The sequence below is a fragment of the Xiphophorus hellerii genome, chromosome 9 (assembly GCF_003331165.1).
Source record: "Xiphophorus hellerii strain 12219 chromosome 9, Xiphophorus_hellerii-4.1, whole genome shotgun sequence".
Lineage (NCBI taxonomy): Eukaryota > Metazoa > Chordata > Actinopteri > Cyprinodontiformes > Poeciliidae > Xiphophorus > Xiphophorus hellerii.
In genome coordinates this window covers 3274293-3301194 of record NC_045680.1, presented here as the reverse complement: position 1 = coordinate 3301194, position 26902 = coordinate 3274293, and the positions used below count along the sequence as shown (strand labels likewise).

General features: G+C 38.8%; 1 protein-coding gene across 1 annotated transcript in view; it reads right to left on the bottom strand.

The window, feature by feature from the left end:
• Window positions 1-125: 125 nt before the first annotated feature.
• ror1 (receptor tyrosine kinase-like orphan receptor 1) overlaps window positions 126-26902 on the bottom strand; it is a 153353-nt gene continuing 126576 nt past the window's right edge. The window contains exons 5-12 of the mRNA XM_032572877.1: window positions 16383-16510; window positions 13326-13643; window positions 11995-12240; window positions 9182-9393; window positions 5284-5463; window positions 4683-4910; window positions 4044-4408; window positions 126-3204 (exon numbers count right to left, since the gene is read on the bottom strand). Coding sequence (XP_032428768.1) covers window positions 2508-3204; window positions 4044-4408; window positions 4683-4910; window positions 5284-5463; window positions 9182-9393; window positions 11995-12240; window positions 13326-13643; window positions 16383-16510 — 2374 coding nt within the window. The 3' untranslated portion in view covers window positions 126-2507. The remainder of the gene's footprint in view (window positions 3205-4043; window positions 4409-4682; window positions 4911-5283; window positions 5464-9181; window positions 9394-11994; window positions 12241-13325; window positions 13644-16382; window positions 16511-26902) is intronic.

The window sequence follows — 26902 nt, the reverse complement described above, 5'->3', positions numbered from 1 at the left end:
CTGTCCAACAATGGCCACCGCAGCAAAAACAGGAAAATTCATGAACATGGAAATTTGCTGACACCTTGTGGATTTGCATTTATATTACACTTACAAAGTCCACAAAACTCAAAAGAACTCGATCAGAACTTAAGCCAACATCATTTAATAATAATGATTTTTGCAATACAAAAACACCTGTGCAAAAATATTCAGACAAATTACAAAGACAAGGCTTAACTTGGTCAATATGCGAGTAAACCTTATTTGAGTATAAATCTGTGTTGGTTCTTGAAAGTAAATGACAAAAAAAGTCAGATTTATGATGGATTTGCCAATGAAAACAAAAAAATACACTTGATAAAGATTCACAGTCTTGTGTACAAGTGGTTTTTGCACTCACACATCCGTTACGTGGTGGAAGTGAACAAACTCAGGTTTAGGTAGCTCCGTCTACTTTAGAAAGAAAACAAAAATAAAAAGAAGACAGACTTCTTAGACAGAGATAAAATTGTACTTCAAAACATTAAAAATGTTCTTAAAACCTCAAAATGTGAAAAATGCTTTCATGGACAGTTAACTCATTTTTTCTTATTGAAATTCATAATGTAGAAATTGTTAAAGCAGTAGCCCTTTTTCACAGTAAGAGGATGCTGAATGGATCGAATAAACCTCAAAGTAAATACAGAATAATATTTATCGTCTGCATTAATACAAAATGTTATTTTGTTAGTAAAAATTCTGTGCTGCACTTAAAACTCTCAAACGCAGCTGACTGATAGTCTGACACACACATTTGGGCGAACACACAGCTGAAAGCATCTGTCTGAACATACACATTTTGAGGATTGTCGAATACAAAAAAGGGGAAGATTTTTGACGGTAAAATCATTGATAAACTGCTTCTCAAGGTATCCCCTTAAAAAATACAACAAAGGCTTCATATCTAGTAATTAATTGACATCACCACCCAACAAAAAGAGAGGACAGAGGTCAGCATTTACACAACGCGTTTCTTCATTTTGGAAAAAAATATCAGAGAAAATCTAAGCCATTTTTCAATACATTGAAAATAAATATAGATGTGAAGAAACCTTGACACATTTGAAATGATTTGTTTTCCCACCACAGCGCTTCCTGGGTCACTTACTTGTTACCCTGCATGCCAAAACACTAAATGTTACATCAACAGAATGTGGTGCATGAATGTAATCAATGAAAACAAAATCTTTCAGAGCCAGAAAACACCTCTCAAACACACAATGACATCTAATAGTATTGTTTCTCGCACATAAATAGCAGACCCCAAAATGTTACTTAGTGACATTATCTGGTAGAGGCACTTTGTGTTTTACAATTCAACTTCCAACATTGCAATCCTGGATGACAAATCCTTTCTCAAAACATAAACAATAACAGTGAAGAAGCACAAATACAAGTCTGGAAAGCAATGACTTTTTTTTATTAATTTTTTTTAAATAAGGCATCAAAACATGTTCAGTCAAAAGAATATCTAAATGTTTGTGTTGGAATTAGAGTTTAAAGGGATAGTTTAGTTTTTAAAGTTATTTAAGGTGGTCAAAGAAATGTCTATTTTGATAAAACTGAAAAAAAATCTCGTTAATTAGGTAAGTTAACAGAAAACATCCAACATGAGACAACTTTTATACTTTCATAGGAGATTGAAGACAAACTCCTGTGAAAATTGAAAATGCAGATAAACAAACTAAAACAAAAGCAAACATTCAGCTGTCATTTTCTAGGATATGTTATTAATTGGGATGCCCTCTCTGTGATTTTGATGAACGGCCTTGACAATAAAACATGAGCTCCATCCCAGTGGATGCCATCTAAATTTCACGGCAGAACTGCTAGCTCTCAGGAAGGCACAGAACCAGACACGCTTGAGTCCTGAATCCAAAGGGTGGAGTCGGAAACCAGCATGTTGATGTTCTCACTGAAAGCCAACAGTTGGTCTTGCTTGACTAACCATTTTATTTCTTGAGTCGGTATGTGTATTCAGGAGCGTAGCTGCAAGGCACCCAAAGGAAGTCTCATGAATGTTTATGTCTCTGTATGAAACAGTCTATTAAGAGAGACAGACCCTCACTGCCAGGGTCAAATAAAATCTGTTTAAATGGATGTAGGGTGGACTTGCTACTTTTTCTTTTTTACCATCACACTGCTCGTCTTAAAAAGTTCTTTTGAATATATATTTATACGTATTTTCATCATTCACACAACACTTTTATGTACTGTATTTACAGAGATTACCATAGTAACATTGTTAAGCCATGATAATAAGTACACTTTAAACAGTAAGGAAAGTCAGACATCTGTTTGCAATACTTATGCAGTTGCAGCAAAGTTTTTTTTGTTTCTGCACAACCAGCAGTGTGTACAAGTCTGCATCTGCCTGGTCTCACTTTGACCAAAGATGAACTTTGACTCCCACTCCCTGGCTGAGAGGCAGAGCTTCTCATGTATGGGTCCTCGAGCAGGAAGAGAGTGAACATACCTTTGCCTGTTTACAGGTCTGCGGTGATGACCGAGTCATTGTACATCAGCACGTCAGAGTCCGGAGTGAGTAGAGCTGCAGTTTGCGAACCGTGGTCAATCTGAGTCACCCCTTTTTGGGAAACTTGTCCGTAAACCTGGCCCTGCCCTCCGCCGTTTCCCGGCATGACGCAGTGAGACAGCAGCGGCATGTTGGCCTCGTGGTTGGAGCCCGTGGTGGAAGGCACCCCGCTGACGTGACCCGTGCTGGTGGAGCCGCTGGCACTGCTAGGCGAGCGGCTCTTAGGAGGCGGCAGGTGGTGCTGGATTACTCTAGTGGGTGGAGCCGGAGCTGCAAAGTGAGCTGGAAAGGCCGCGTACCCTGGTGGGATGGGGTATCCATTGACGGGGATGAAGCGCTGATGGGTTTGGGGCACAGCCATTGGCGTCCAGGCCGGAATTGGAGCCATCTGTCCCGGTGCAGGGATGGCCTGGGCGGGGTAGAGGTACCCAGCGGCGGTGGCAAAACGGGGGTTGCTGAGGTTGCTGACGGGACTGGCGCTGAGCGAGGTTGTCTGGGTGGTGGCATTGCCTCCTCCACCGGAGGGCGTGCTGGAGCTGGCATGGGAAGACAGCCCCTCCCATGCTCGCAGGCGGCTGTGGATGTCTTTGAAGCGCGGTCGCCGTGTGGGTCCTTCCTGCCAGCATTCCGTCATCAAGCCATAAAACCTGAATAATGGGAGAAATAGATAGTTATTCCCAGTAACTACAGTCAACATTAAAACTGAAACAGATGTTTTTATGGTGCAAAAAAGAAAAAGACAGCCTAAATATTGTCTTTACACATAATTGGAAAAGGTTTGCATCAGTGTTCACTGCCTGAGAACCTTTTCACCTTTTCATTTTACAACCACATAGTATTTTTTATGGGTTTGTTACATCACAAACCCAATTGTGACGTGGGAGAAAAATATTACGTTGATTTTTATAAAAATGCACATGTATTTGACTCCCCTTTAGAGTGACCCTAAATAAAAACCTGCAGATACCATCTTATTGGTGCATACATTTATCGCAGTATAAATCCAGCAGTTTTGATTTTGAGGATTGTTGGGGAACAACAGTGAACAAACAGAATTATAAACATCAAGAAACACAGAGAGAAAATGCTTTTTAAGGTGTCACAGAGGATTATATTCTGCATTGAAAGACATTTATTCAGTTAAAATTATTTTTAAAAAACCAATCCTGATAGTTGTAAACCTTCTTGAGTGCAGATTTTACTCAATGTATCTGAAAATGTTCAGTCCTAATGCAGTGAACCGTTTTAACCTGTCTTCTTTTAGAAAAACAAATGTGTTTATATTTATATCATCTGTACATATACGATTGATGAACAAACAGAGGGATGGATACAACATCTGAGAATAAATTCTGTAATTCCAAAGCCTTTTCCATTCATATCCTGAGTGGGTAAATTCTTTTCCAGACTATTCCAAACTATGCAAGAGCCAAATGAACAGTTAGGGCTTCATAATCTCATCATAATAAATTGTGTAGCAACACACCTTGGTGGGCAATCCTCAGGGCAGGGCAGCAGCTGCCTCTTTCTCACCATCTCCATCACTTCCTGGTTGGAGAAGCCGTAGTAGGGCTGCAGGCCGTAGCTGAAGACCTCCCACAGAACCACCCCAAACGACCAGATGTCCGAGTCCGTGGTGAATTTCCCGTAGGCGATGGCCTCAGGGGGCATCCAGCGGATGGGCAGCAGAGTCTTAGGCCGGATGCAGTAGTAGTCGGAGGAGTAGATCTCTCTGGAGAGACCCAGGTCAGAAATCTTCACATGGAGCTGCTCACCGACTAAAATGTTCCTGGCTGCGAGGTCTTTATGGATGTAGAAGTGACTGGCTAGATATTCCATCCCTGCAGAAACCTAATTAAAGAAAAAAATTTAGGTAGTTATCCATTTATTTGCCACATATTTATTTTAAGTGCCTGTGAAATGTGAAAGGTAGAAAAAACAAACTGTGGTAAAAGTTGAAATAACAACATTTTTAAATTCATATAACAATGACATTCAAAAACAAGGAAAAGTTTTATCAAGTTTTTAATTGCCTGTATCATACTGTGTTTGCCATTTGTTTAAGAATGACTATAGGCATGCAATAATAAAAAACACGCATATTTAATGTGTCATTTAAATCCACCTGAATGGCCATATGCAGAAAGTCTCCATGATCCAGGCTGGATTTTACAGTGCCATCCTCATCGCTGCTGCAGCCGACGTCAGAGTGGGGTGAACGCATGATCAGAAACTCGTGGAGGTCCCCTTGTGGCAGAAACTCAAACAGCATGCAGGCCGGCTGCTCCTGGGTAACCACACCGATAAGACAGACCACGTTTGGGTGCTGAAGCTCCGTCAGCACGGTGGCCTCCTGCAACAGAAGACAGAGGAGTAAAAAAATTGACTGATTTTTTATTTTATTTTAATCTGTGTCAGGAAATTTGTACCCAATAGTTGGTCATTTGTTTCAAATTGAGATATACCACAGCTTGCTGGAACAAGTTTTCTTTAAAACCAGGCTCATCACCCAGTCAACCTTAATTGTTTAGTTTGAAAACTTTTTCAAATCTTTTCATTAGTGATTTTAAGCAGTATGAAGTATTTCTTTAATTTATAAATAGAAATTAATAGAGGTATTGCAAAATAGATATATAAATAAAATTGAAACCACTTTCAATGATTAAGTTAACTAGAAAGGATAACATGGACGCTAAAGTGAAAAATCTCTGAGGACCGTTATTTACCTGTTGGAAGTCTGTCCACTGCTGGGCAGTGGAAATATCTTTCAGAGTCTTAATGGCCACAAGCTGTGCCTGGTCCATGCCTGGCAGGTACAGATGACCCTTGTAGATCTTCCCCAACGTGCATTCCCCAAGCTCCTCCATGAAACGCACTGCTGACAGGGGAAGCTCTTTGGCTTTACTCTGTGAAGACAAGCGAAACTTAAAATCAACGAGTTGTGGAAAGGTGGCAGAAAAACCAGGTCATTATTTTTGGCTTCTGACAGCCCAGTACACCAAAGCCGGAGGTGTAAAATTAAGAGGAGGAAAATAAATCTCCCAGAGAATTCATAATTGCTCCAGTCCATTACATCACCACCCAATAATCCCTCTGACAGTTTTGTGAAAGCAGCGAGGGAAATTTTTGAAATCCAGCCACATTTCCTGTGATGAAAAATCTGATTTGGCTCTTAGCTTAAGCAGCATTTGGGGAAACTTAACTCCCAAGTCAGTTTACTTTAAAAATTCACAGCAGAAATAACAGAAAACACTGTTAGGTTAATTGTGCAGGACGGCTTTGTGTGCCACATTCTTATTTTAATACGTATTACTATTGCTATTTACAAGCACAATACAAAAACACGGAAACAATGACTAGCGTCTCATTTCCTTTTGGTAATACGTTTAATTAATCAATGTGTTGTTTTGAAAACAGCCATCATTATGCACTTTGACCAGAGTCATGTCTATAACCAAAAGATTCCCCATGAATGGTTAATGAATAATGTAATAACTAAGTCATATTTGTGTCACAGAAATCACATAGGATGAGATAAGTTACAGTAATAGTTTGAAAAAATGTGGGACAACCTATAAAACTCAGCAATAGCAGGTTTATGTTATTCTTATTTCTACATGTGTGTTAGTATGGACATTAATGAAATGCAGTGAGGGTAAATTGTGTGTGTGTGTGTGAGACGGAGCTCCTTTGGGGTGTGTAAGGTTAGATCTGGAAAAAGATGAAAAGTGAGCGAAGGTTGGCAGAGATTTTCTGATTCCAGGAACTCTGAGTTGAATAATGAAATTCCTCTGTAAGCGCGACACACACACCCCAACACGCCCACACACACACACACACACACACACACACACACACACACACACACACACACACAGGTCAGCGTGAGCTCTGAGGGGGGTGCGATTATGTGCTGAATATTAGGAGAAAAGCAGATGTTTTCAGTTATGGGTTTGTTTCAACCCTTCTTTACTCCCACACCCAAAGCCTCAGATCCTCTTCACACCACCACAGGTTTGTGTGTGTGTGTAAAACATGTGTCTCTAAAGGAATCATTAGAAGGTATGGCCCCTCCATGGGCCTGAAAAAAAAGCCTGATGGGCAGCACAGTTGCAGTTTCAAATAGATACTTAAAATAAAAGAGAAGTGGTTTAATTGGAAATAATACTTGGAAATTCCCCTGCAAAAGCATTCATAACCCTGAAATATTTCACCCTTCTCACAAACAAACCAGAGTGTAAATAAGATAAGATAAGATTTATTGTCATTGTCATCAACAGATTACAACGAGATTGAGATTTGCTCGACTCGAGTTAAGATGCAGGTTATGTGTATATAATAGTATACAAAGATAAAGAAATAAATGGTACAAAATGAGAAATAAATAGACATCAGAAGATGGTTGCAGCGCCTGGAGGTGTCGCAACAGAATTTACATTTTTAACAAAGTGGTGTCAAGAGCAGAAGTTCTTATGCCTTTGAATTTAGTGCCATGATTGCCATCGGGTAAAAACTGTTTTTTAGGTGATTTATCCTGGTTTTTATTGCTCTGTATCTCTTGCCTGATGGCAGCAGCTGGAAGAGACCATGGCCAGGGTGTGAAGAGTCATTTAAAATGTCCAAAACTTTCTTGTGGAGCCTGGAACTGTAAATCTGTTCCATAGTGGGGAGGGGGAAGCCTATGGTGAAGGGGAAAGAAAAAAATATTCATGGTCTTCATATCTGTTCAGTAATAAAAATCCGAAATGTACCACAGTGTGGTATGCATTTGTTTTCAGCTCTTAATTACAACTGAAGGTCTTTTGTGCTTGCTCAAGTTACACATAGCTAAAACTCAGTCTGACCACACAGGTGGGTTTCAAGATGAGAACAATAGCGTTTAATCTGTTTCCAGTCAAAACCATTCCATTGTAGTTTCAACTGTACATTTAGAATAATTTTCTGGGTGGAAGGTGAAGCTCTTGCCCAGTCTTTAGCAGCCTCTGACAGGTTTTCTTCCATGATTGCCTTCATCCATCTCCCCATCGTTTCTTACTAATTTTCCCATCACTGCTGTGGGAAAACATCTCCACAGCTTGACGTTGCCTCTACTGTATGTATCCGTGGGGACATTGTGTTCAAGATCGTGAACAGTGTTAATTTTTCTGGATGTAGGCCAAAAAGTTTAATTCCACACATACGGAACTTCTTATGACTCTTTGAAATATGTGTTTCTCCTTGCTAGCTTAGAGTGCAATTCTAATAATAATTCAGTCATCTGATTCATCCACCTGAGTTGTGGATCTCAGCAGCTACTCCAGAAAAACCACTTAACCACTGGTTAACAAATATGCACGACTTTCTGTTGGTCTATTACATACAATTCCAATAAAACATATTGGATTTAATGAATTAATGAATTGTTTTACAAGGCACTGTATGAGGATATTTGAACCTTTAAAAAACTTGCAGATCTCATAAATTTCAAACTGGTAACTAATTGATAAAGGTTATCAACATATTTGTAAAAAATGCAGAATATGAACTGGATAGCTTATCAAATGCAAACTTGTCACAACAAATAAAATACTTCCTTTCCTTTGAGCATCACTTTTTACTGATACATATTTGTATCTAAAGGAGTGTGTCCAAATTTTATTTAGAGAAACATTTGTTCCTTCCAAAATCCCTTAAATAAACAAGCAACATTCTAATACTCTGCTTATCTTAGTACTTTCATTTTGACAAATTACTGTATAGATCATCACATACTCTCCTCTTCAACTGGTAAAAAAGGCTAAGAAAATGATAAACATCCATGGAATGGCTGAGAATAGCGACCTTCAAGGAAAGGTCCTGATGTGAACTACATAATTTTAGTGCAAATCTGATGATCTGCACGACAAAGAGTCTCTGTGAGTCAGAGAGACTAAGATGGAAGGACAGGACGTCAGAAGAAGAACAAGAAGAAGATGGGATAAGTGAAAGCAGGAGAGTGAAGGGGAGCTGTGGAAAAACAGACAGTGGGAGAAAAATAAACAGAGGAAAGGAGCTGCAGCTGGACATTCCTGGACCTGCTGAGATCTGATGATAGAGATCTGAAGATTTGCCTCATGCAGGTCATTTCCACACACTGAACCTTGTAACCCTGGCATGCTGCAAGGCGTCCCAGCCAACACACAGGGTGCTGCACCGGTGTTTTGACTTCTCTAGACTGCTTTTACAGATAAAGAGCAAAGGGGCTTTCTTTAAGAGAAGTTGCAATTGGGTCCAAAAAATGCAGTGCAGGTTAAAGTAGTTTATTAAATTAACGTGTGTTACTCAGACTGGGGTCTTATGAGTTGTCTAAGATGTGACAGTGGAAATCTGCAGGGCACTCCATCAGAGGTGTTCAGAGGTGCAAGTGTTTTTCTGAAGGTAATGTCCTTTAAAATGTCATTTTTAGGCACAAATAATGTAAATACACTCCAACCATAGCAAAGGTTACATCCCAAACAGCACCCCAAAACAACAGGAAAATCTTAAATCCAATCATGTTTGAATATAATATAATTTTATTAGATGTTTTTTTCCCAACTCCAAATAAATAAATTATAGCAGAGAAATTTACTCAGTCGCCATGTCGTGTGTTGGGATGTGTAATACCTTTGGTTTGTAGGCAGTTGTGAGCATAGACATCTCAACGTTTTGACCTCGGACTGGTTTCGGTGGACGAGCAGCTGGGGGCCTGGAAGACTTCTGGTTGTTGCGGCACACGCAGATGAAGAAGAAAAGCAAAACTATGGCCAACGGGATGGACACACTGGGAACTAAAATCTTGAGGATATCAATGCTGCCACCTGACATGTCTTTATGGTCTGAAAAAGAACAAAAAAAAGTGTTTAAGGCATAACTATGCTCTATGCCAAAGTTATTTATAATGGTAATTCTGTCAATCTTTTCTTTTAGAAGTACACCCAGTACTTCTGGAACAGTTGGTGAAGCTATTGTTGTCATGAACTGTGCAAACACAGCACATTTTTCCAGAGCATCTGCTGCATGTCTTTTTAATAAATCATTTGAAGGAAGTGTTACTGCCATTAACCATATACTTTCTTTATTTTTCTTTCCATAGATAGTACTACTTGCTCATTGCTCCAATGTTTAACCATTCTCATGTATCTGTTTGTAGGCAGAGCCACTGATACATCAGTTGATGTTGTTATTCTTGTTTACTTCCTTGATCTTGAAAGTATCCCTGTTCCATTACTGCTGCCTTCTTGCTCTCTCTTTTTCCTATAGAAAGTCTCCATTGCTCATTACCTCCATTTTCAAATAAGTCTGTTCCTTGGACAAACCCATTGATGAAGTTATAGTTGCCAATATCCTTGCGTAGACAGTTGATTGTTTTCCTTTCCCAAAAGGACTCCTGGCTCAGTCCTTTTGTGTTTTCTATATCTTTCTTGAATGAAGCCATTGATAAAGCACTTACTGCAAATCATTCCATGTTATTTCTTAATATTGTTTCTCTTAGGAAGTAATCCTAACATAGTGTTTATGTGCTTAGTTGTATGTCTTGTCTGGAAGAAGCCAATGAAACTACTATTGGAACTATACTGAGCCCTCTGCTGTTCACTCTGATGACACACGACTGCGCCCCCAGGTTCGCCACCAATCACATCGTGAAGTTCGCGGATGACACAACAGTGGTGGGCCTCATCAGAGACGATAACGACCTGGACTACAGAGAGGAGGTGGAGCAGCTGGTGGACTGGTGCAGAGACAACAGCCTGATCCTGAACGTTGACAAGACGAAGGAGATGATCGTCGACTTCAGGAAGAACCGGCCCAACCACGCTCCACTGCTCATCAACAGCTCGGCTGTGGAGGTGGTCAGCAGCACTAAATTCCTGGGGGTGCACATCACAAACGACCTCACCTGGACTGTGAACACCACGTCTCTGGTCAAGAGGGCACAGAAACGCTTGTATTTCCTGCGGAGGATGAGAAGAGCACACCTGCCCCCGCCCATCCTCAAGACGTTCTACAGAAGCACCATAGAGAGCATTCTGACCAGCTGCCTCTCTGTGTGGTGTGGAGGCTGCAGCGCCTCTGACTGGAAGAATGTGAGGAGAGTGGTGCGGACAGCAGAGAGGATCATCGGGGCCCCCCTTCCCTCCATTCAGGACATTTCATCCCAGCGCTGCGTGTCCCGAGGCCGAAACATCGTCAGTGACCCCCCTCACATCCCCACCATGGACTGTTCTCCCTGCTGCCCTCTGGAAAGAGGTTCCGCAGCATCCGGTGCAGGTTCACCAGGTTCCGAAACAGCTTTTTCCCACTTGCCATCAGACTGCTGAACTCTTAACTGGACTGCACTCAAAAACTGGTCTCCACTTCATACCTTGCACATGTTCTAAATAACTTCTATTTTACTGTCATTCCTGCACTTTATATTTTATATTTATATTTATATCTTATAGTGCATTTTATTTTATTTTGGAGTAACCTCATAACATTGGAACCTCAAAACATTGTTCTGAGCCGTATGCAACGAAATTTCGTTCTGTATACACCCTGTGCATGCAAAATGAGAATAAAGTCAGTCTAAGTCTAAGTCTAATTGTAGTTGCTTTGTTTTTCTTTCCCACATAAAGTCTAGACGTTTGTTAATGCTTCATAAAATCAATTAAATGTCATAAAATTTAATTGTGTGTATAGTATTAACCAAAGTCAATATGAAAAACATTTCAAACATTTATATCCACTGATCCATTGTCTTTATTTATTTATCCTTGCATGGTTTTATCTCCAGAATTCTCTGGGTGAGAGCCCGGAAACACCCTGGACAGGTCCACCAGTCAATCACAGGAACTATTAATACCTTTTAATTGACTATGATTTCATAATTTTTCAAAGTTTTTGAGAAACCCTGAGTTAACTTGCAAAATGTTTATGGAGTAAGTAATTCTACAAATGAGCAAATATATTACAGCCATAAAGAAAGGGCATATTTTAGAGATGTCGAAGAAGAAGACAAAAAGGAAATGAGGAGCTTGTTTGTTTTAAGCAATTAAAATGTTCTTCTCCGTGAAACTGATTTGAAAAAGTTTTTTTTTTTTTTTTGACTTTGGTTTAGGAATTGTGCTAAAGTGCACTGTAGTTGCTTGTTTTGGCTTTAAATAAGTATGTATTTCATACAGTGTGTCATTGTGTAGGGTGATCCATCACTTCCACCTTTCTCCTTCCAAGTATGACTTGTTTTCTACGTAAACTCTTCCAGGTTCCCAGTAAAAGAAATGCTGTTTAAATAGAGCCAAGTATTGGTAAACTGCATCAGCGAGAAGAGATCCGACTTTTAAAGCAAAAAGTGCCCCATGCACAACAAAAACAAATAGTGTGAAGAAGCAACATAAAAAGCTAGGATGATATACAACTATAAAATTAGAAACATGTGCTTTCATATTCCAGTTCCTCACCACAGATTGGAATGTCGCAGAGCTCCATGCGGACACCTTCATCCAGCGTGAAGCACCAGGGGGCTTCATGGGTTTCCCCCGGGTTGCGGCAGTATGAGTGGCCCCCGTTCAGCTCTGTGTAACGGACAGCCAGAAAGGTGTGGCTGTGAGGATACTGCGAGTTCCATGGCTGACACTGACGGCCCGATTTGGTCACGCTCACTGTCCCTCTGTAATCTGCCCCAGTGTTGTTGTAACACTTGTGACCTGGGAAGCATAAAGGTGAGGTAATTACTCCCTGTCCCGATAACTGTTCATTTCACAAATAAGTAGTCTAAATAACATCCCAATTTAGAGCCAAGCATTTTTTTAAAAAATGCAAATTAAAGAAACTCTGCCTTTCTTTTTTTTTTTTTTAAAAGTGGAAAACTAAATCTGACCAAAAAAGAGCTTTTTGGACTCTCACAACTAGGCCTTCCACATATGCACAAACACATAGCATTTGTACATCCTGGAAAATATCACTGACTTCTATTGCTGTAAACAGAAAAAAAGATTATTTTCTTTATAAAAAAAAGAACATGTCAAATGAATATGTGCACTCGTATTTGTGACAGATATAGTGAAGTTATTTACTAGAAAAATCATCAATGCAGGACAGAGAACAGGTAAAGAGGTCACAATGCTCATCACTTATCAAAAAGTCTATTTTGGAGACAATATTGTACAATACTGGGAAATTTGTATGTAAATAATTACTGAATTACAGAGGTGGGCTCACTTACGTTAGTCCACTAAAAATAGAGCTAATCTTTTCATTTAGATAACGTTAAAACATTTAGCACTTTTAGCGTCCCCTAAATTACATTTTCTGGATAAACTATAAAACGTTAATTTGCTTGGCTGTTTTGTAAACTTTAACTTGAATGAAGTTCAACATCTGTGTTTAAGTTTTGATTATCCACTTAAGAGTTCTTCAAGTAATAAGACATTCATGTTCATATTTTGAAGGGGGTGAAGACTGAACAACATTATAGAACTTAAATTAAATGATGCTGAACTAAATTGGTGCTCGAGTGTTGCAGCCTTTCAAGCAAAGATCAAAATTTAATTGAATTTAGTGCATTAGCTTCTGCTTAATGCCATTTAGATGTAGTACTTCAGCATTAGCAGAATTAATGTTTATGATTAGCGCTTTAGGGTTATTGCAACTAACATTTTAATTAATTTAATTAGTGGCAATATTTATAACCAGATATAAAATTTTGCACTTGAGATAGAATAACAAAGAATGCTACAGATGCACTGATTTCTGTGGTCAACAATGAAGCAAACCAATAGAGTGGTCTTACTCTTGTTAATGGGTTCAGCCATGGGAATTCCAATTCTTAAACAGTTGGCTGCCTTTGGGCTGTCGAAGGCAGCTAGCTCGTCACAATTCGGCAGTTTGAGGCTTTTCAGTATGATGGGGTTGGAGCGAGCGATGATGTACTCCGTCTTGCATAAATCATTCTCCAGGATCTCACATTCGTCCTTACAAAGGTCCCGAGGTTTGTCAATGCCTGATGTGCGGTCGCATGTTGGGAAGGCAAAGTGGCAAAGGGAGGGGATGGCAAACTGGGAGCAACGATCGGACAAGTGGTTGGAAGTTCCAATCATGGTGAAGGCAGCTGGAAACAAGAAAGGAAAAAGTTTGAAATGTTAGTATGAAAAAAGAAGAAGAAAATTAAGACATTTAAATCTATTTTTAAAATGAAGTATGGTGCCCATATGATATTTTAAAGATTGTCAAAAGTTTACAACAGTGTTCCTTATGGAAGCCATCCCATCCTTTTTACTGGCTTCTTCTGCTGTCTATAATACAACAATTTAAAAAAAACAAAAACTGATGACCACAGATGCATTTTTTTCAATGTGTAACTCATGGCTCTGCAGTTATTACAAGCATTTGCTTTTTCTGTCGTTGCCATGACCAGTGCAATTGCTTTGTCTTGAGTAGAGAAGACGACAAGAGAATAAAAAGTTGATAAGTGAAGTTGGTCACAATCCAAACATTCCTACTGCACATGCTGTTTGAATAAAAGTGATTATAAAATTAATAAAGGTGACAGCATGCTGAATATGTATTCCAAAGTTGAAACATATATGATTTACAGCTCTACTGTCAGCTTATTATGATACAGTGGCTATATAAATCCACTGCATCACATGTCCTTGATGTTCCGGATTAAAGTCTGGGTTCAGACGACGGTATGTCCGTGAACTGTTCAGGGGGTGAAGCTGACAGCTGTATGAAGCTGACAGCTGTATGAATGTCATCACTAACATTCAAACTCAACTTCCTTCGGAGGACATATTGCACGCAAGAAAAGCAAAACAAAAGAACCAAAGCGGAAACGCAGACATTTATAACAGTGTGGCTCTTTGGGCCATGTGTGCTCCATAAACAGAGAAGACAAAGCTGAACTCTCACTGAACTCTGAAGTACATCACAAAGAATTCTTTAAGTTATCTTGTAGCAATGAAAACTGGGAGTTCTTTCATATTCTTGCAACTGTCTGTAGCTGTTACCTAACCAACAGAGTCATATGTGTAGAAAACAAGCTGAAAAATTGGCTGGGAATTGGATCGTCATGGCCAATTCTCACAAAGTTAATTGCTCATAAAACATTAACGTAGGACAACTGCAAATAAAAAGTGGGGTCTATGTACTAGCCAGCATGAACTGATGTCATTAGTATATATTTGAGACACATGGGGACCCCGTAGGTTTTACCAAAATGGTTTGTTTTTAGTCAACCCTTTCAGGTTCTATGCTAATACCCCATGGTGTCACTTAGCCTGAGCAAATCCCACATGGGGTCCTAATACATATATGGGCTAAGTAGGTATGCTAACAATTTCTTTGATAAAAATACATTTTGTTTTGTAGTTTTTTAAAATTTTGTCCTTTTCTTAATAATACACAGAGCATTTCTATTAGCATTCATATTTGTTGAAAAAGTAATGCATATAGATTACAAACAATCCCATAAATCTGTGACTTACTTGCGTTTACATGAAAATTTTTTTTCCAATAATTACCAGCTAAACGACCCACATTGTTGGCATCTGGTTAGCAGTTAATAGGCAGTGCAAAGCAATCCTCTTTGAAGCTGTTGCATTTGGAAGTGTTTGTGTTTCTAATGAAGCTATTCACAGCTGAAACCCAGTAGTCTGTCCATTCTCTGCCCACTTCAGTATTTCATAGTCAATATGTGCTAAAAGCACCGCCGTGGATTTATTTATCTTACACACTGCGGTACACCACATGTGCATTTCTGTTTAAACTCTTAACCTAGCTACATCACCACTGGAAAATGCACAATGTGTCAGTTTGTCCATGATATATGCCATAAAAATAATGTTCCATGACTATATAAAGAAACAGGAATCATATTTCTATTTCTTCATATTCAAATTGTTAAAGTAGAAAAATTATAACTCAACAGGGAAGGGGGAGGGAGCATACCTGTAGAGGAGTATGAGTGCTTTTCTAAGCACCACTTTAATAGAAGAAGAAAACATGGAAAATCAGGTGTGACTCAGTGGTTTAGATAAAACACAACCAGCTGGATGAGACCAGGCAGAACTACAGCAGATGTCCAGCTTACCTGCCTCTGCTCCAGTTTAGTGGCACAGAGAACATGACTGTTCTGAGCAGAGGTTAGACAACAAAGTCCTATGTGTAGAACTCTGTTGTCTAGAGTTCTACACATAGGACTCTAGGCAACAGAGTCTAGAGTTCTAGAGTCTAGACAGTCAACCGCGATCAATGAAGTATCGCTGTTGGATACTTCATTGATCCAACCGCAGTGGATCAATGAAGTATCTGTGTAGGACACACAGCAGTTAGGTAATACCATGGATCATGCCATGGATCAGAGATAGAGCAAAAATGACTATGCAACTAACACACTATGTTTATCTTGTTTTATGTCAGTCTAAGCTATAACTAAGATCTGAATGCTAGAACTCTGCCTTTCCCAGCCTCAAGCTGGCCCTTTTTTAACCTGTACTCCTCGCTCTGATGTTCCTAATAAATGTCTAGAGAGGAATTAGCTGACTCACGTCTCCTTACTCAAAAGCGAACACAAAGTTTTTAATATTTCTGTAAAGGAAACCTTTACAGATAGAGAAATACATTTTCTTGAATTTGTAGTTTATAAAATGTATGTGTAATACGCTGTTTTTGACCATGTCATTCTTTTAAATATCAATGGATCTTTGAATAAAGTAATACTAATAATAACAAATGATAAGTTAAATATACTTGTAATTAATTCAGTCAAAGCAAATATGCAAACAAAACTGAATAAATAGAAACAATTCAATGCACTAAAACTGCAGCACAAGTGCATTGTTCCCACCTGTGATTTGAGTCTCAATCTCCCCCTGCATCTGCAGGGAATCGACATAGATGGTGCGGTTTCCGATGAAACGAGCACAGGCTATGCCTCTGTATGGCTGGCAGAATCCATCTTCATTCAGATCCACCCTGACAGCAAAACAGAGAGGAGAGGAGGATCACTTTTAAAGTCATCTGTAGTCTATTACTACATCTTTCTGTGCCACATTAACAAACAGCAGAAGCGGATGGAAGCAGGAAGAAAAGCAGCCTGTTGAAACCATAAGGCTGCAGTGCACAGCATCAACTCTAGAGGTCAGTCCAAAGTTAACTATTAGACCAAACCACACAGTTAGAAGAGAGGCTGGTTCTGGTTGCTGCCTTTGGTTGGCTAACGATAAGTCATAGTACTGTCAAAGGCTGAGATTTAAAACACTCATGCATACAAATCACAGTTCACAGCACATATGTAAACCACATTAGGAATTAATATTTGGCTGATGTTGGAGAAATGTCACTTCAGGGCGTAATTTAAAACATGTGCAGAAAGAGCAATCATGGTTTCACAAGTATTCAAATCCAGCTTCATTTCAGGATTTTTCTTTGCACATTACACCAACTTTTTACTTCTTTTAAGCTCGCTCCCCACCACCTTCATCTTGCTCAAAGTGGCCTGATCTCTCACCTCTCCTGTTCTATATATACATCCATGCACACTCCAACCACATGCATCCTAGCGAGCTACACGCTCAGTGTGAGATCACTTAGTCATGAGCTTTAAGTCATGCCATATGGGGACTTTAATACCAGGCAAAGCCACATTAAATAGTACAGGGGAGGACATGATGCCACTGGGCATAGAGGCGCATTTCTGAGGGGATGTAAAGTACATCCTCATGCTTTAGACTCTATAGCTAGAATAACCAGTGGAATAATCCTGCTGAAATGAACTGGACTGTAACGACTAGCAAAAAGCAGTTAATGGTAAACATTTTCAATAATTCAACTCAAAAATGGTTACTCATATTATATAGATCCATTCCATTCAACTTTATACAATTATTTCTTAATACTTAAAGACCACAGCTAGTGAAAAACTCAAAATTCAGTTCTCCCACCTACCCCCCACAGAAAGGCAACAACAGAAGACAATGCTGTTTGCCAAATCAGTGGCTGCGCAATTGTCACATTTGACATCAAACAGCCAAAACTCCATGTCTTTTTGCTCTTCCTATAGATTTTATTAACTGAATGTGTCTATGTTTGGTGGTTCTTGAAGAACTGATGGCACTAACTCTAGCAAATATCCTACAAACATTTAAATGGACTTAGCTTAAAAATCTTATAAAGGTAGTGGTTATTCTTGTTGATTAACCACTACTGCATCTCTTTCTAATAATTTTTTCATCCACTCAACTTTCTATGCATATACAGTTCAACCTAACATTGTTTATGCCCCAGGAAGATTTAGCTTGAAATTAATATTTTATTTTTAGCAACACTTTTGACAGGAAGTAATGTTAACGTTTTGGTGAGACCCAGATGGAGTTCCGCCTTGAACATTATAGAGACTTTGTCAAGAGAGCTAACAATTAGGGTAATGGCAAAGAGGACTGTCCTATTTTCAATAAGAAACAAAAATCATGGTTGAAGGAAAAATATTTAGCAATGTAAATCAGTCAGAGTGTTAATAAAGTTGGGTTTAGCTGTACTGGGAGCAGTGTTTTGTGAAAACTTTCTTAAATCTTTTGTGGCTCACAGTTTCTTCTGGAGAGTGTCAATGACTGTCTGCTGGACAACTGTTAGCTCAGAAATCTTCCGTATGATTGTGGAGGCCAGAAATGGCAACTACATTAATTAAATTTCCATTTTGACTGGATTTAGATAAAATTAAAATATTTTGGGAAATCTATTTTGATATTTTCATGAACTGTAATCACCTAAATTAACAGAAATAGTTGCTTGAAACATATCATGGTGCATGTGATGAATCTGTATCATCATTTTCACATTTTGAAATGAATTACTGAAATACATTAACTTTGTGATGATGTTCTAACTTCTTGAGATGCACCTGATCCTGCATTATGAGACTCTTTATAATAAAACTCAGAGTACTCAGAGCATCAAAGTACAAGCTGTTAATTAATAAATGTGTAGACAGAAAAATGGGAACTTCGCAGTTTTGATGCATAAAAAAAATAGATGAAACAAAATAAAGCATATTTTTCAAGGATTGATCTGCCAATCAGAGCTGATGGAGGAAAAATGGGCAGATTCTGATGACTGGTGCATTTCACTACTATTGAATCCACAAAGATCAAAGCTGCTCTAAATAGCATCAAAACTGCAACTTAATGCACACACAAGTTCATATGGGTATCCATATGCGCAAAATCACACAAATCACACACACCATTCTAATTACATCAAAAGGGTGTGCAAGTTTGGTGTGAGTCAGGGGTCAGTAGGTCCCCTTTCTCTGAGGAGTGTTAAGTGACTGAGAGGCCAAGGTCAGAAAACCTTTACCCCTCACTGTGCTCATCTTAATGGACTTTCCAGACACAGATGAACACAATAAATATAAAAGCGCTGGCCTGCTTACTGTTGGTTAACAATATCACATTTTAAGGTGGTTTTACCAGATTATAACCTTAGAATATGGAATTTCCTACTAAAATATTGACATAAAAGTAAAATGTGTGTTGTGGTCTGTCTGCAGAAGTTTTTGTAGGTCTTTAAAAAGCCACAAAAAAAATCTTCTCTATAGTAAAAATAAAGATTTTTTTCAAGTTAAAAAACAGTGAGCAATAAATCTACATAGTGAGATTTAGGTGTTTAATAAATTCAGATTTTGATCATGAGTTTTGATTGACTTGTAAACGAGACGAGCCACAGTTAAAAGGATGTGAGTACAAGAAAGCACACACGTGTGCGTACATGCACAAAAATGGAGTGTCTAGGCAGCAGAGAGGTCTGTGCGTCACCGAGAATGTAGGACACACACATTTATGCAAGCAGAAAGCCACACACAGACGAGAAAATGACAAGGGAGAGCAGACGATCCACCACAATTTAGTAAGGTCCCTGCAATGAAATTATAACTTTGCTTGGTCCGAACATCCTTTAACCGAAGCCGGCCTGCATAAGTCACCAACACTGCCCTGTTGGACTGCATTTCCTTTCGAAATCCACTTAGATTTATAATGGCCTTCGTAAAAAACTCAATTTTAGCATTTGTCATGTTTCAAAAAAGAAAAAGAAGATTCATTGTGAGAAATCTGAGGGTTTTGAAAAGTAAGTGTTCTTATTCTTGCATCATTTTATTGTTTGTAAGTGAGCAATCCCAAAGAAGGAAAGCCATTGCGGTTTCTATTTGGGTAAACAGTGGATAGTTGTTTGGGGCTTTTATTTTACACACCAACGCCACAGGCCCTCCGTAGAAATGTTTTATAACCGTCAATTATAAGGAAAGCTTTTTCCTCCTAGACTTGATTTACAGTGGAAATATAAAAAGAAAGACAAGCCTTTTTGTTGAAGATGTGTAAACCAGGAAACTGAAAGTCAAACATTTTTTCCAGTCATTTTATTTGTTCAGGTATGTGAGTACTTGCTCTGTTTTTTGCTACAGAAAGTTGGAACAGTGCAGTGGATGTTCCTGTTCAGAATGATTTGACTGTACACATGAACATTGCATCAGTCATTCAGTTCTGTTAACAATCCCTTGATACATTTTCTTATGGGTTTTATAACAGGCATCTTCTAAAAAATGTGAAAAAGGCCGAAATATTTCCATTCAGACAATATAGGGTCAGTCGTATTGTTTTTCATATGTGTTTCCATAAACAACATGTGCCTCACTATTGTGAAAATTATAAAACAATCACACATTCACCTACATTAAAAACACTATGTGGTGAAAAACCAAACACTACAAAAGCAACACACCATCAATACAGATAAGCATGGGAGCACCATGTTATGAGAATTTCTTTCTTCAAAAGAGAGAGGAGAACAGGTCAGAGTTAATGGGAGTATAGAGCTATAACTGGACAATATGGGTAAGCCTTTCAGAGGCTTCAGAAGACTTGAGACAGGGGTGAAAGTTCAACTTTCAGCATCATGACCTCAGAGTGGTTTAGTTTAAGGACATTTAGACATTAGGAAACCCCAATGTCCAAACCTAAATCTAATTGGGAACTGGTGATAAAAATGTTTAAATCTAAGTTGAAAGATTTTGTTTTATTTTGTTATTGATTTTAGGAAAGGGTTCAAATTTCCAAATGTGCAAAACTGGTAGAGATAGAGTGTACAAGACTAATCTACAAAGTACAGATTCAATACAAATGTGTGCCACAAGCTTTGGATTTAATTTGTGAAAGCATCTGAAAACCTTAAAACTACACACTACTTTGTGTTGGTCTTCCATCCCTAAAATTAAAATCAAGTTTATGTACTGTAACATGTCAAAATGTAAAAAAACGTAGGCCTTAAAAATACTTTTACAACGCAATGTAAAAATAATATGACACATAAGTCTGTTTCTCTTAGCCACTCTTAAAACCAGGAAAAACACTTCTGATCTTCAGAAGTCAGCAAATGGCTACAGAGCACCATTTTGCCAAAATCTCTCCTATAGCAACTGTCATAGCAACAATACAAAGTAATTATAACTGAGACTGTGACAATAGACCACATTTATCTTGCCACTATGAGCAGTGAGGCTCAACTTGTACACGTTTGGAGCAAATGTATTCAATTTAAGTCAGTTTTTCTGGTTTTCATAACTAAACTTACACAGGATGCTTACTATATATAATATGGGTAGAAAGAACAACTAAAATAATTGGCCGTGAAATGTACCCAGTGTACCCCCAAGTATGATTTATTTACCAAATAAAATAGATAAGTGATACCTTTATCAATAACAGTGACACGTGAGAACATAAATCCCCAAAACTATGTTTCATGAAAGCTTCACAGACATGACTTTTATTCACTTCCAGATTCCAGTAGAGTATATTGAAGAGATTATTTCAGGTCTTTTGACCTTCACTTTCCTTGCTGTATGAGAGGAAATGTATGAATAAAATAAAAGGAAGCTTTGATCTCTGAGGGTACGGTTAACAGCTGATGACAGATGTAACATTGGAGGCAAAGGGAGTTACTTTTGCGAAGGTAAACGGATGAGTTGACTCCACTATTACTCATCTTCAAGGAGAAGTTGAACTCAACATCAAAGCTCAAACAACCAGAATCTTTTAAGGCTTATAATCGATCAAGATGTCAAGCCGCTCTCCACAGGAATAACCAGTGCTATAATGGCACACGTCTCCAGCTGCTGCAGTTTTTCCAACAAGACCAAAGCTAATGCTAGATATAGTTTTCATGTGGTTTCTCCAAAATCTTCCAACTGAACCTAAGACTGTTTTGCATTTCTGACGGTGGATTTAACTGTGTTTAAATCTCCCATTTGATCTCATTAAATAAATACCTCAAAGTGCCTGAAGCCTCCACTGTTTATTTTCGGAACCTAGGTTTTGATTATGGACGAAATCTTAAGGACATCCACTTTCGCTCCCCGGGAACATTTAAGCTGAGGTAACAGGTTTGATTTGAGTCTTGGGATTTAACGATGTGAAACACAAAGCTCGCTGTCAGAGAGAATGCAGAAGGAACAGGATTTGAGAGGATAAAGGAAGCGAATGGGCGGATCCCAGTGACATTTTAGATGTCAGGGTTTCATTTCCAGGAGCTGCTGTGGGTGCTGAGTGAAAAGGAGATGAGCTGCCAACAGCAGGAGCTCACAACCCTCGTTGGAGTCCAACCCTCAACATGTGCTATAGGACTCTCGGGCTCTGCATGATTTCTTTAAGTGAACAAGACCAATAAATTTGATTTCTTTTACACCCATAAAGTGTGTCAACGTGTGAAAGAAAGTAGACTTCTCTCTTTCAAAAGTCACAGAGTTCCTACTAACATTTTATGTTCAAATTCCAAACTTCTCCGGTATCAAATTATCAGAGTACTGAATGGATTGATTGACAGAAGTATGAATGGATGAAATGACTGGAGCTACAATCACAGAGCATTGCCTCAATTATGAATTTTTTTTCTTTTTTTTTTGCTTAAATCTCTTTTGTTGCGTTCAGGAGATTATTACAAGACAAAGGAAGATAAGAAAAAAAATAGATGTTGTCACTGCTTACTTCTACCATTGTTTGTGTCTGGTTTCATCTGTTCCAGAATTATGATGCATGTTTCACATCAATTACATAAAAGTTGGATAAAATAAACATGACTGTTCATATAGGAGACACCTGGAAAACTATTGGATATGTATGCAATTTAGCACCACATATGGAAGTGGCAAAAATCTGATTTTTGGGGGGAGAAAAAAAAACAGAATTTGGCCATTCAGACTGGCATAAAATAATAAAATATGGGTAAGGAAAGTTGCCTGGTGTGTGAATGTAGCCAAAGCAAGACAGTCAGAAGGACTGGAGGATGTTGGATGGATGGAGTGACTGATGGACAGACAGACATAGATAGAAAGATGGACTGCCAAATGGACAGATGGATGGCTAGAACACTTAGACAATCGGACGGGGAATCAAAAGATGAAAAGCTAATATTTTTCAATAATAAGTCAAATACTTCACTTTTCCAGACTGTGTAGAAACCTTGAAAGTGTCTCTCCCACTCTCCATTATATAGTACAAAACATCCATCTGACCCTAACTAAGAGATTTGGCTATGTTCATGCTGCTGTTTTAGGATTCTGTTACATTGTGAAGATTACCAAGAGATTTCTTGGAAACTGAACAAAAGTACCAAAGCTCACATTTGAAATAATCATCTCAGGTTATTGAAAAACTGCAGGCGAATTATAGTTTCAGAATGAACCAGACTAAACACAGACAAGATGTACACCAGTGATGGATTGTTACTTATATCCAGCTATGTATGCATTCTTGGCAAATGTTCTGCAGTGTTAATCAATCACTGAGATTCTTCTTTGTTTGCAATGAGATGTGGTTAAAATGAAGCTTTTGCATCAAAATAAAAGTGTTCAACAATAAATCAAACACTTGCCTTCTAGACGGCGTTTAACTTGATTGAAATAATAGCTGAAATAATTCTTCAAAGTATTTCTGTTATTAAAATTCTATCAAAGGAAGCCTAACAAATTCGGAACAAGGCAGATTATGAGCTGCAAACTGTAAGTTGTTAAAAGTTGGACACACACACTCTCAAAGGTTTCTAGGTATGAACTGTCTCTGCACTATGAGAACTGACTGCGTGGTTCCACCGCGCAAAGATCTCTCACTGACCGGGAGCCAAAATGGCCACCAGAGGCTGAGGTTGGCTGGGATCTCTGGTTGCCAGTGGCCCATGACCGCACTGGGAATAAAGAACCAGTGAGGCCAACTGAGGAGCTGGCGTCAGGATACAATGGAGAAAGAGAAGGCGCTTCGGGTCCTCATGTTACTGCTGCTCAATGATGGCAACAATGGATGCTTCTGTCAAGAAGAAGGAGTTTCAGGGTGAACTAAAAAAGGAGGGAAGCCAAGGAGAGTCATACGGGGTGGAGGTGATGTGTTCTGCTCTCATTTCAAAGAAGAAAAAAAACAGATCAAGCCTGACGGAAAGTTCTTTATGTAATTGCTCTGAAATCCCAGTTTTTCTTGGATTACAATATGAATGTTAAGTTTGACTTATGTATCTGTCAGAGCTACTGCACATCTGCCAATTCCTCCAAAGCATTGAGATGAAGGAATTAACTCCTCTGGAAAACTTTGACAATATCAAAAAACATTCAGAAAACAGCTGAAAAAAAGTCATAAAAGTGGACCTCACATTATCTCAGTGCTGAGTTAACAGTTGCGTTATGTTCTTTTTTTGTTCCCGTTACTTAGTTCAAACTGGCATCAGATAGATGCATTTCCACAATTATACCAAACTGACTCAAATTTATTTGATGTGCTGGAATTTGTTTCAGGAGAAGAACTTTGCCCACACAGGCAGGAAGTCATAACCGAGCATGAAGTTAGAAGCTTTTAATAAAAGGCTGGCTGCATACTTTGTAATTCACCACACAGGAAAAGATTTGAACATCAATCCCGTCACTCCTCACAAAAACCCTGACCTGGTGACATCACTTCCCCAGAGGACTGCGGGAAATCAGAGGTGAGCCAGTGAGTAAGCACAGCCTAGGGTTTGGAGGAGAGGAAGGGGAGCAGATCAGCCTGTCAATTAAGACAGGAGGTGGCGTGTGCTGCCAAAAAAACAACATTCTGTGATTCCTAGCTGAATGCATACAGCGTCCTGCAAAAGTATTCATAAACCTTGAACTTATTCACACTTTGCCAAATTACACCCAACACTCTCCTGTATCTAAAATTGATTGTGACAAGTATTGCAATAATTGTGGAGAGGAAAGAAAATGGTACATCTTAGTCATTTTCTTAAACACATCTAAATCTTAAAATTTTGGTATGGAACCAACTTTTGCCTTAATTAGAGCTGCAAGTTGTTTGGGGTACAGATTGGGGTTCAGATTAAGTAGAGAGCTGCTGTAAATAGAAACTTTAAAATCTTTCCACAGATTCTCAATTACATGTAGGTTTGGAAAGTAATTGGCCAATTGAAACCTTTCTGCAGTATGATCTTCTGTCTGCATGTTTAGGGTCATTGTCTTGTTGGAACCTCCGCCCAAATCTCAAGTCTTAACAGGAAAACTGTCACCAGCTTCCCTGTCCATGATGAAAAAAAGCACCTTCACATCATAATGCTGCCACTACCATGTTTCACAGAGAGAATGGAGTATTCTGTGTAATTTTTCTGCCTCACACATGCCTTTGCATGTAGGTCAAAAGGTTAAGCAGAGCAGGTTTGTTTACAAGTTGCTGTAACCCCTGCAAACATTCAAGGTGTATGAATACTTCTGGCACTGAGCAGACAAATGGAACACAAAAGTCATATTGTTGGATTAACAAATGGCAACATGAATGAAAACAGAAGGAAACTAAAGTTCACTTTGACTTATTCTATTAACTCTAGAAAATATGAAGATATGCCAAAAAGAAAAATTTAATTAAATAATAAAAAAAGAGAAATAACTGAAGACATTGTTGGTTTGTCAATGAGAAATTCATTCAAATATGCAAGTGGGAGTAAAAGCAGGAAATATGAAGATTTTACCTCTTATTGACAATTCAAATTGTTTTCCATTTTTATTACAATAAAAGTTCCTTCCCTTAAATGTTTGTTACGGACAGCCTTCCTTGATTCAACTCTGCTGCTTGCAACATCAGTGTGGAAGTATTTACAGGAAAATAAAGTACAATAACATGAGCAAAATCAAACCACAATTGCCTAAAGCAAAGATGTGTCGAGTTTAGGTTCCTCCTCCCTTTCAAAACACAAACACACAAAGTTTACAGTGTAATTTACAAGAGTTTGTTGCAGAGATCACAGATTGCAATCGGAGCACACAAAAGGAAAAAGACAGGAGGACACATGTTTCAGCTGAGTGGCTGCTGAGCAGACCTTGAGGTCTGCTCAGCAGCCTTGAAGATACATGTTTTAACATGAGCGCGGCTTCCTGGTAAAAGTACAATAATCCATGAAGAGAGTGATTAAGAGACGCTAAAGACAGGCTGCGTGGTGAAGCAAAACACTACTATGCTAAGAAGCTCATAAATAATCCCTCTTTACACACGCCGCTGTCAGAAATGTCTAAAGGACACAGAAAACAAACAGAATAGGCTTATGTTTTTGTAAAATAGCAAAACACATTCATCCGGTAGTTAAACAATGTTGCTAATCAGCTGTTGACATCAGATTGTTTTCACTTTCAGCATTTGGCACAATCCTTTATGTACTAATTTGGCCAGTAGTTATTTATCACTGTAAATATGGAAAACAGATTGAGAAAAATATGAAAAGACATTCAATAAGTTAAGACCCGCAGTCATACATTTATATGCATAAAAATGACAAATGGTTCGGAACATTCCCAACAAACGTGCCCATGCAGGACTCCATGTGGTTTCACACTGGGCTCCCCACAGTGGCACCCTGAATGACTGCAGAAAGGTGGCTTCATGGTGTTGCCAAAATAATATCCTAAATGAGGCTTTATGTTATTTTGTGCCAGTCCTCCGAACCGGGGAAACAGGCAGATCAGCATGGTCCCACCTGGGCTCTGACCTGTAACCAATTAGTCCCTACTTAGGGATGAATACATTTTACGCCAATAACCTGAGTTGGCATTTACCACCAAAAAGTGCCTGGAGAAATAACCAGCCTGGAGAAATAACCTGCCTCCTGTGGTCCTACTTTGGACTTTCACAGTGAAGTCTACTTGTGTCTAACGTTTCATACCTGAACCAAAAAACGCCTGAAGCTCAGAGGAGATGGGGACCTTTTCTGTTGTGGAACAAGTTGTGATTACATATTAGACAAGTGTCTTCTGTTGCAGTTTTTAAGTCTCTCTTAAAAAACACATTTATTTTCAGCGGCTTTTGAAACAATGTG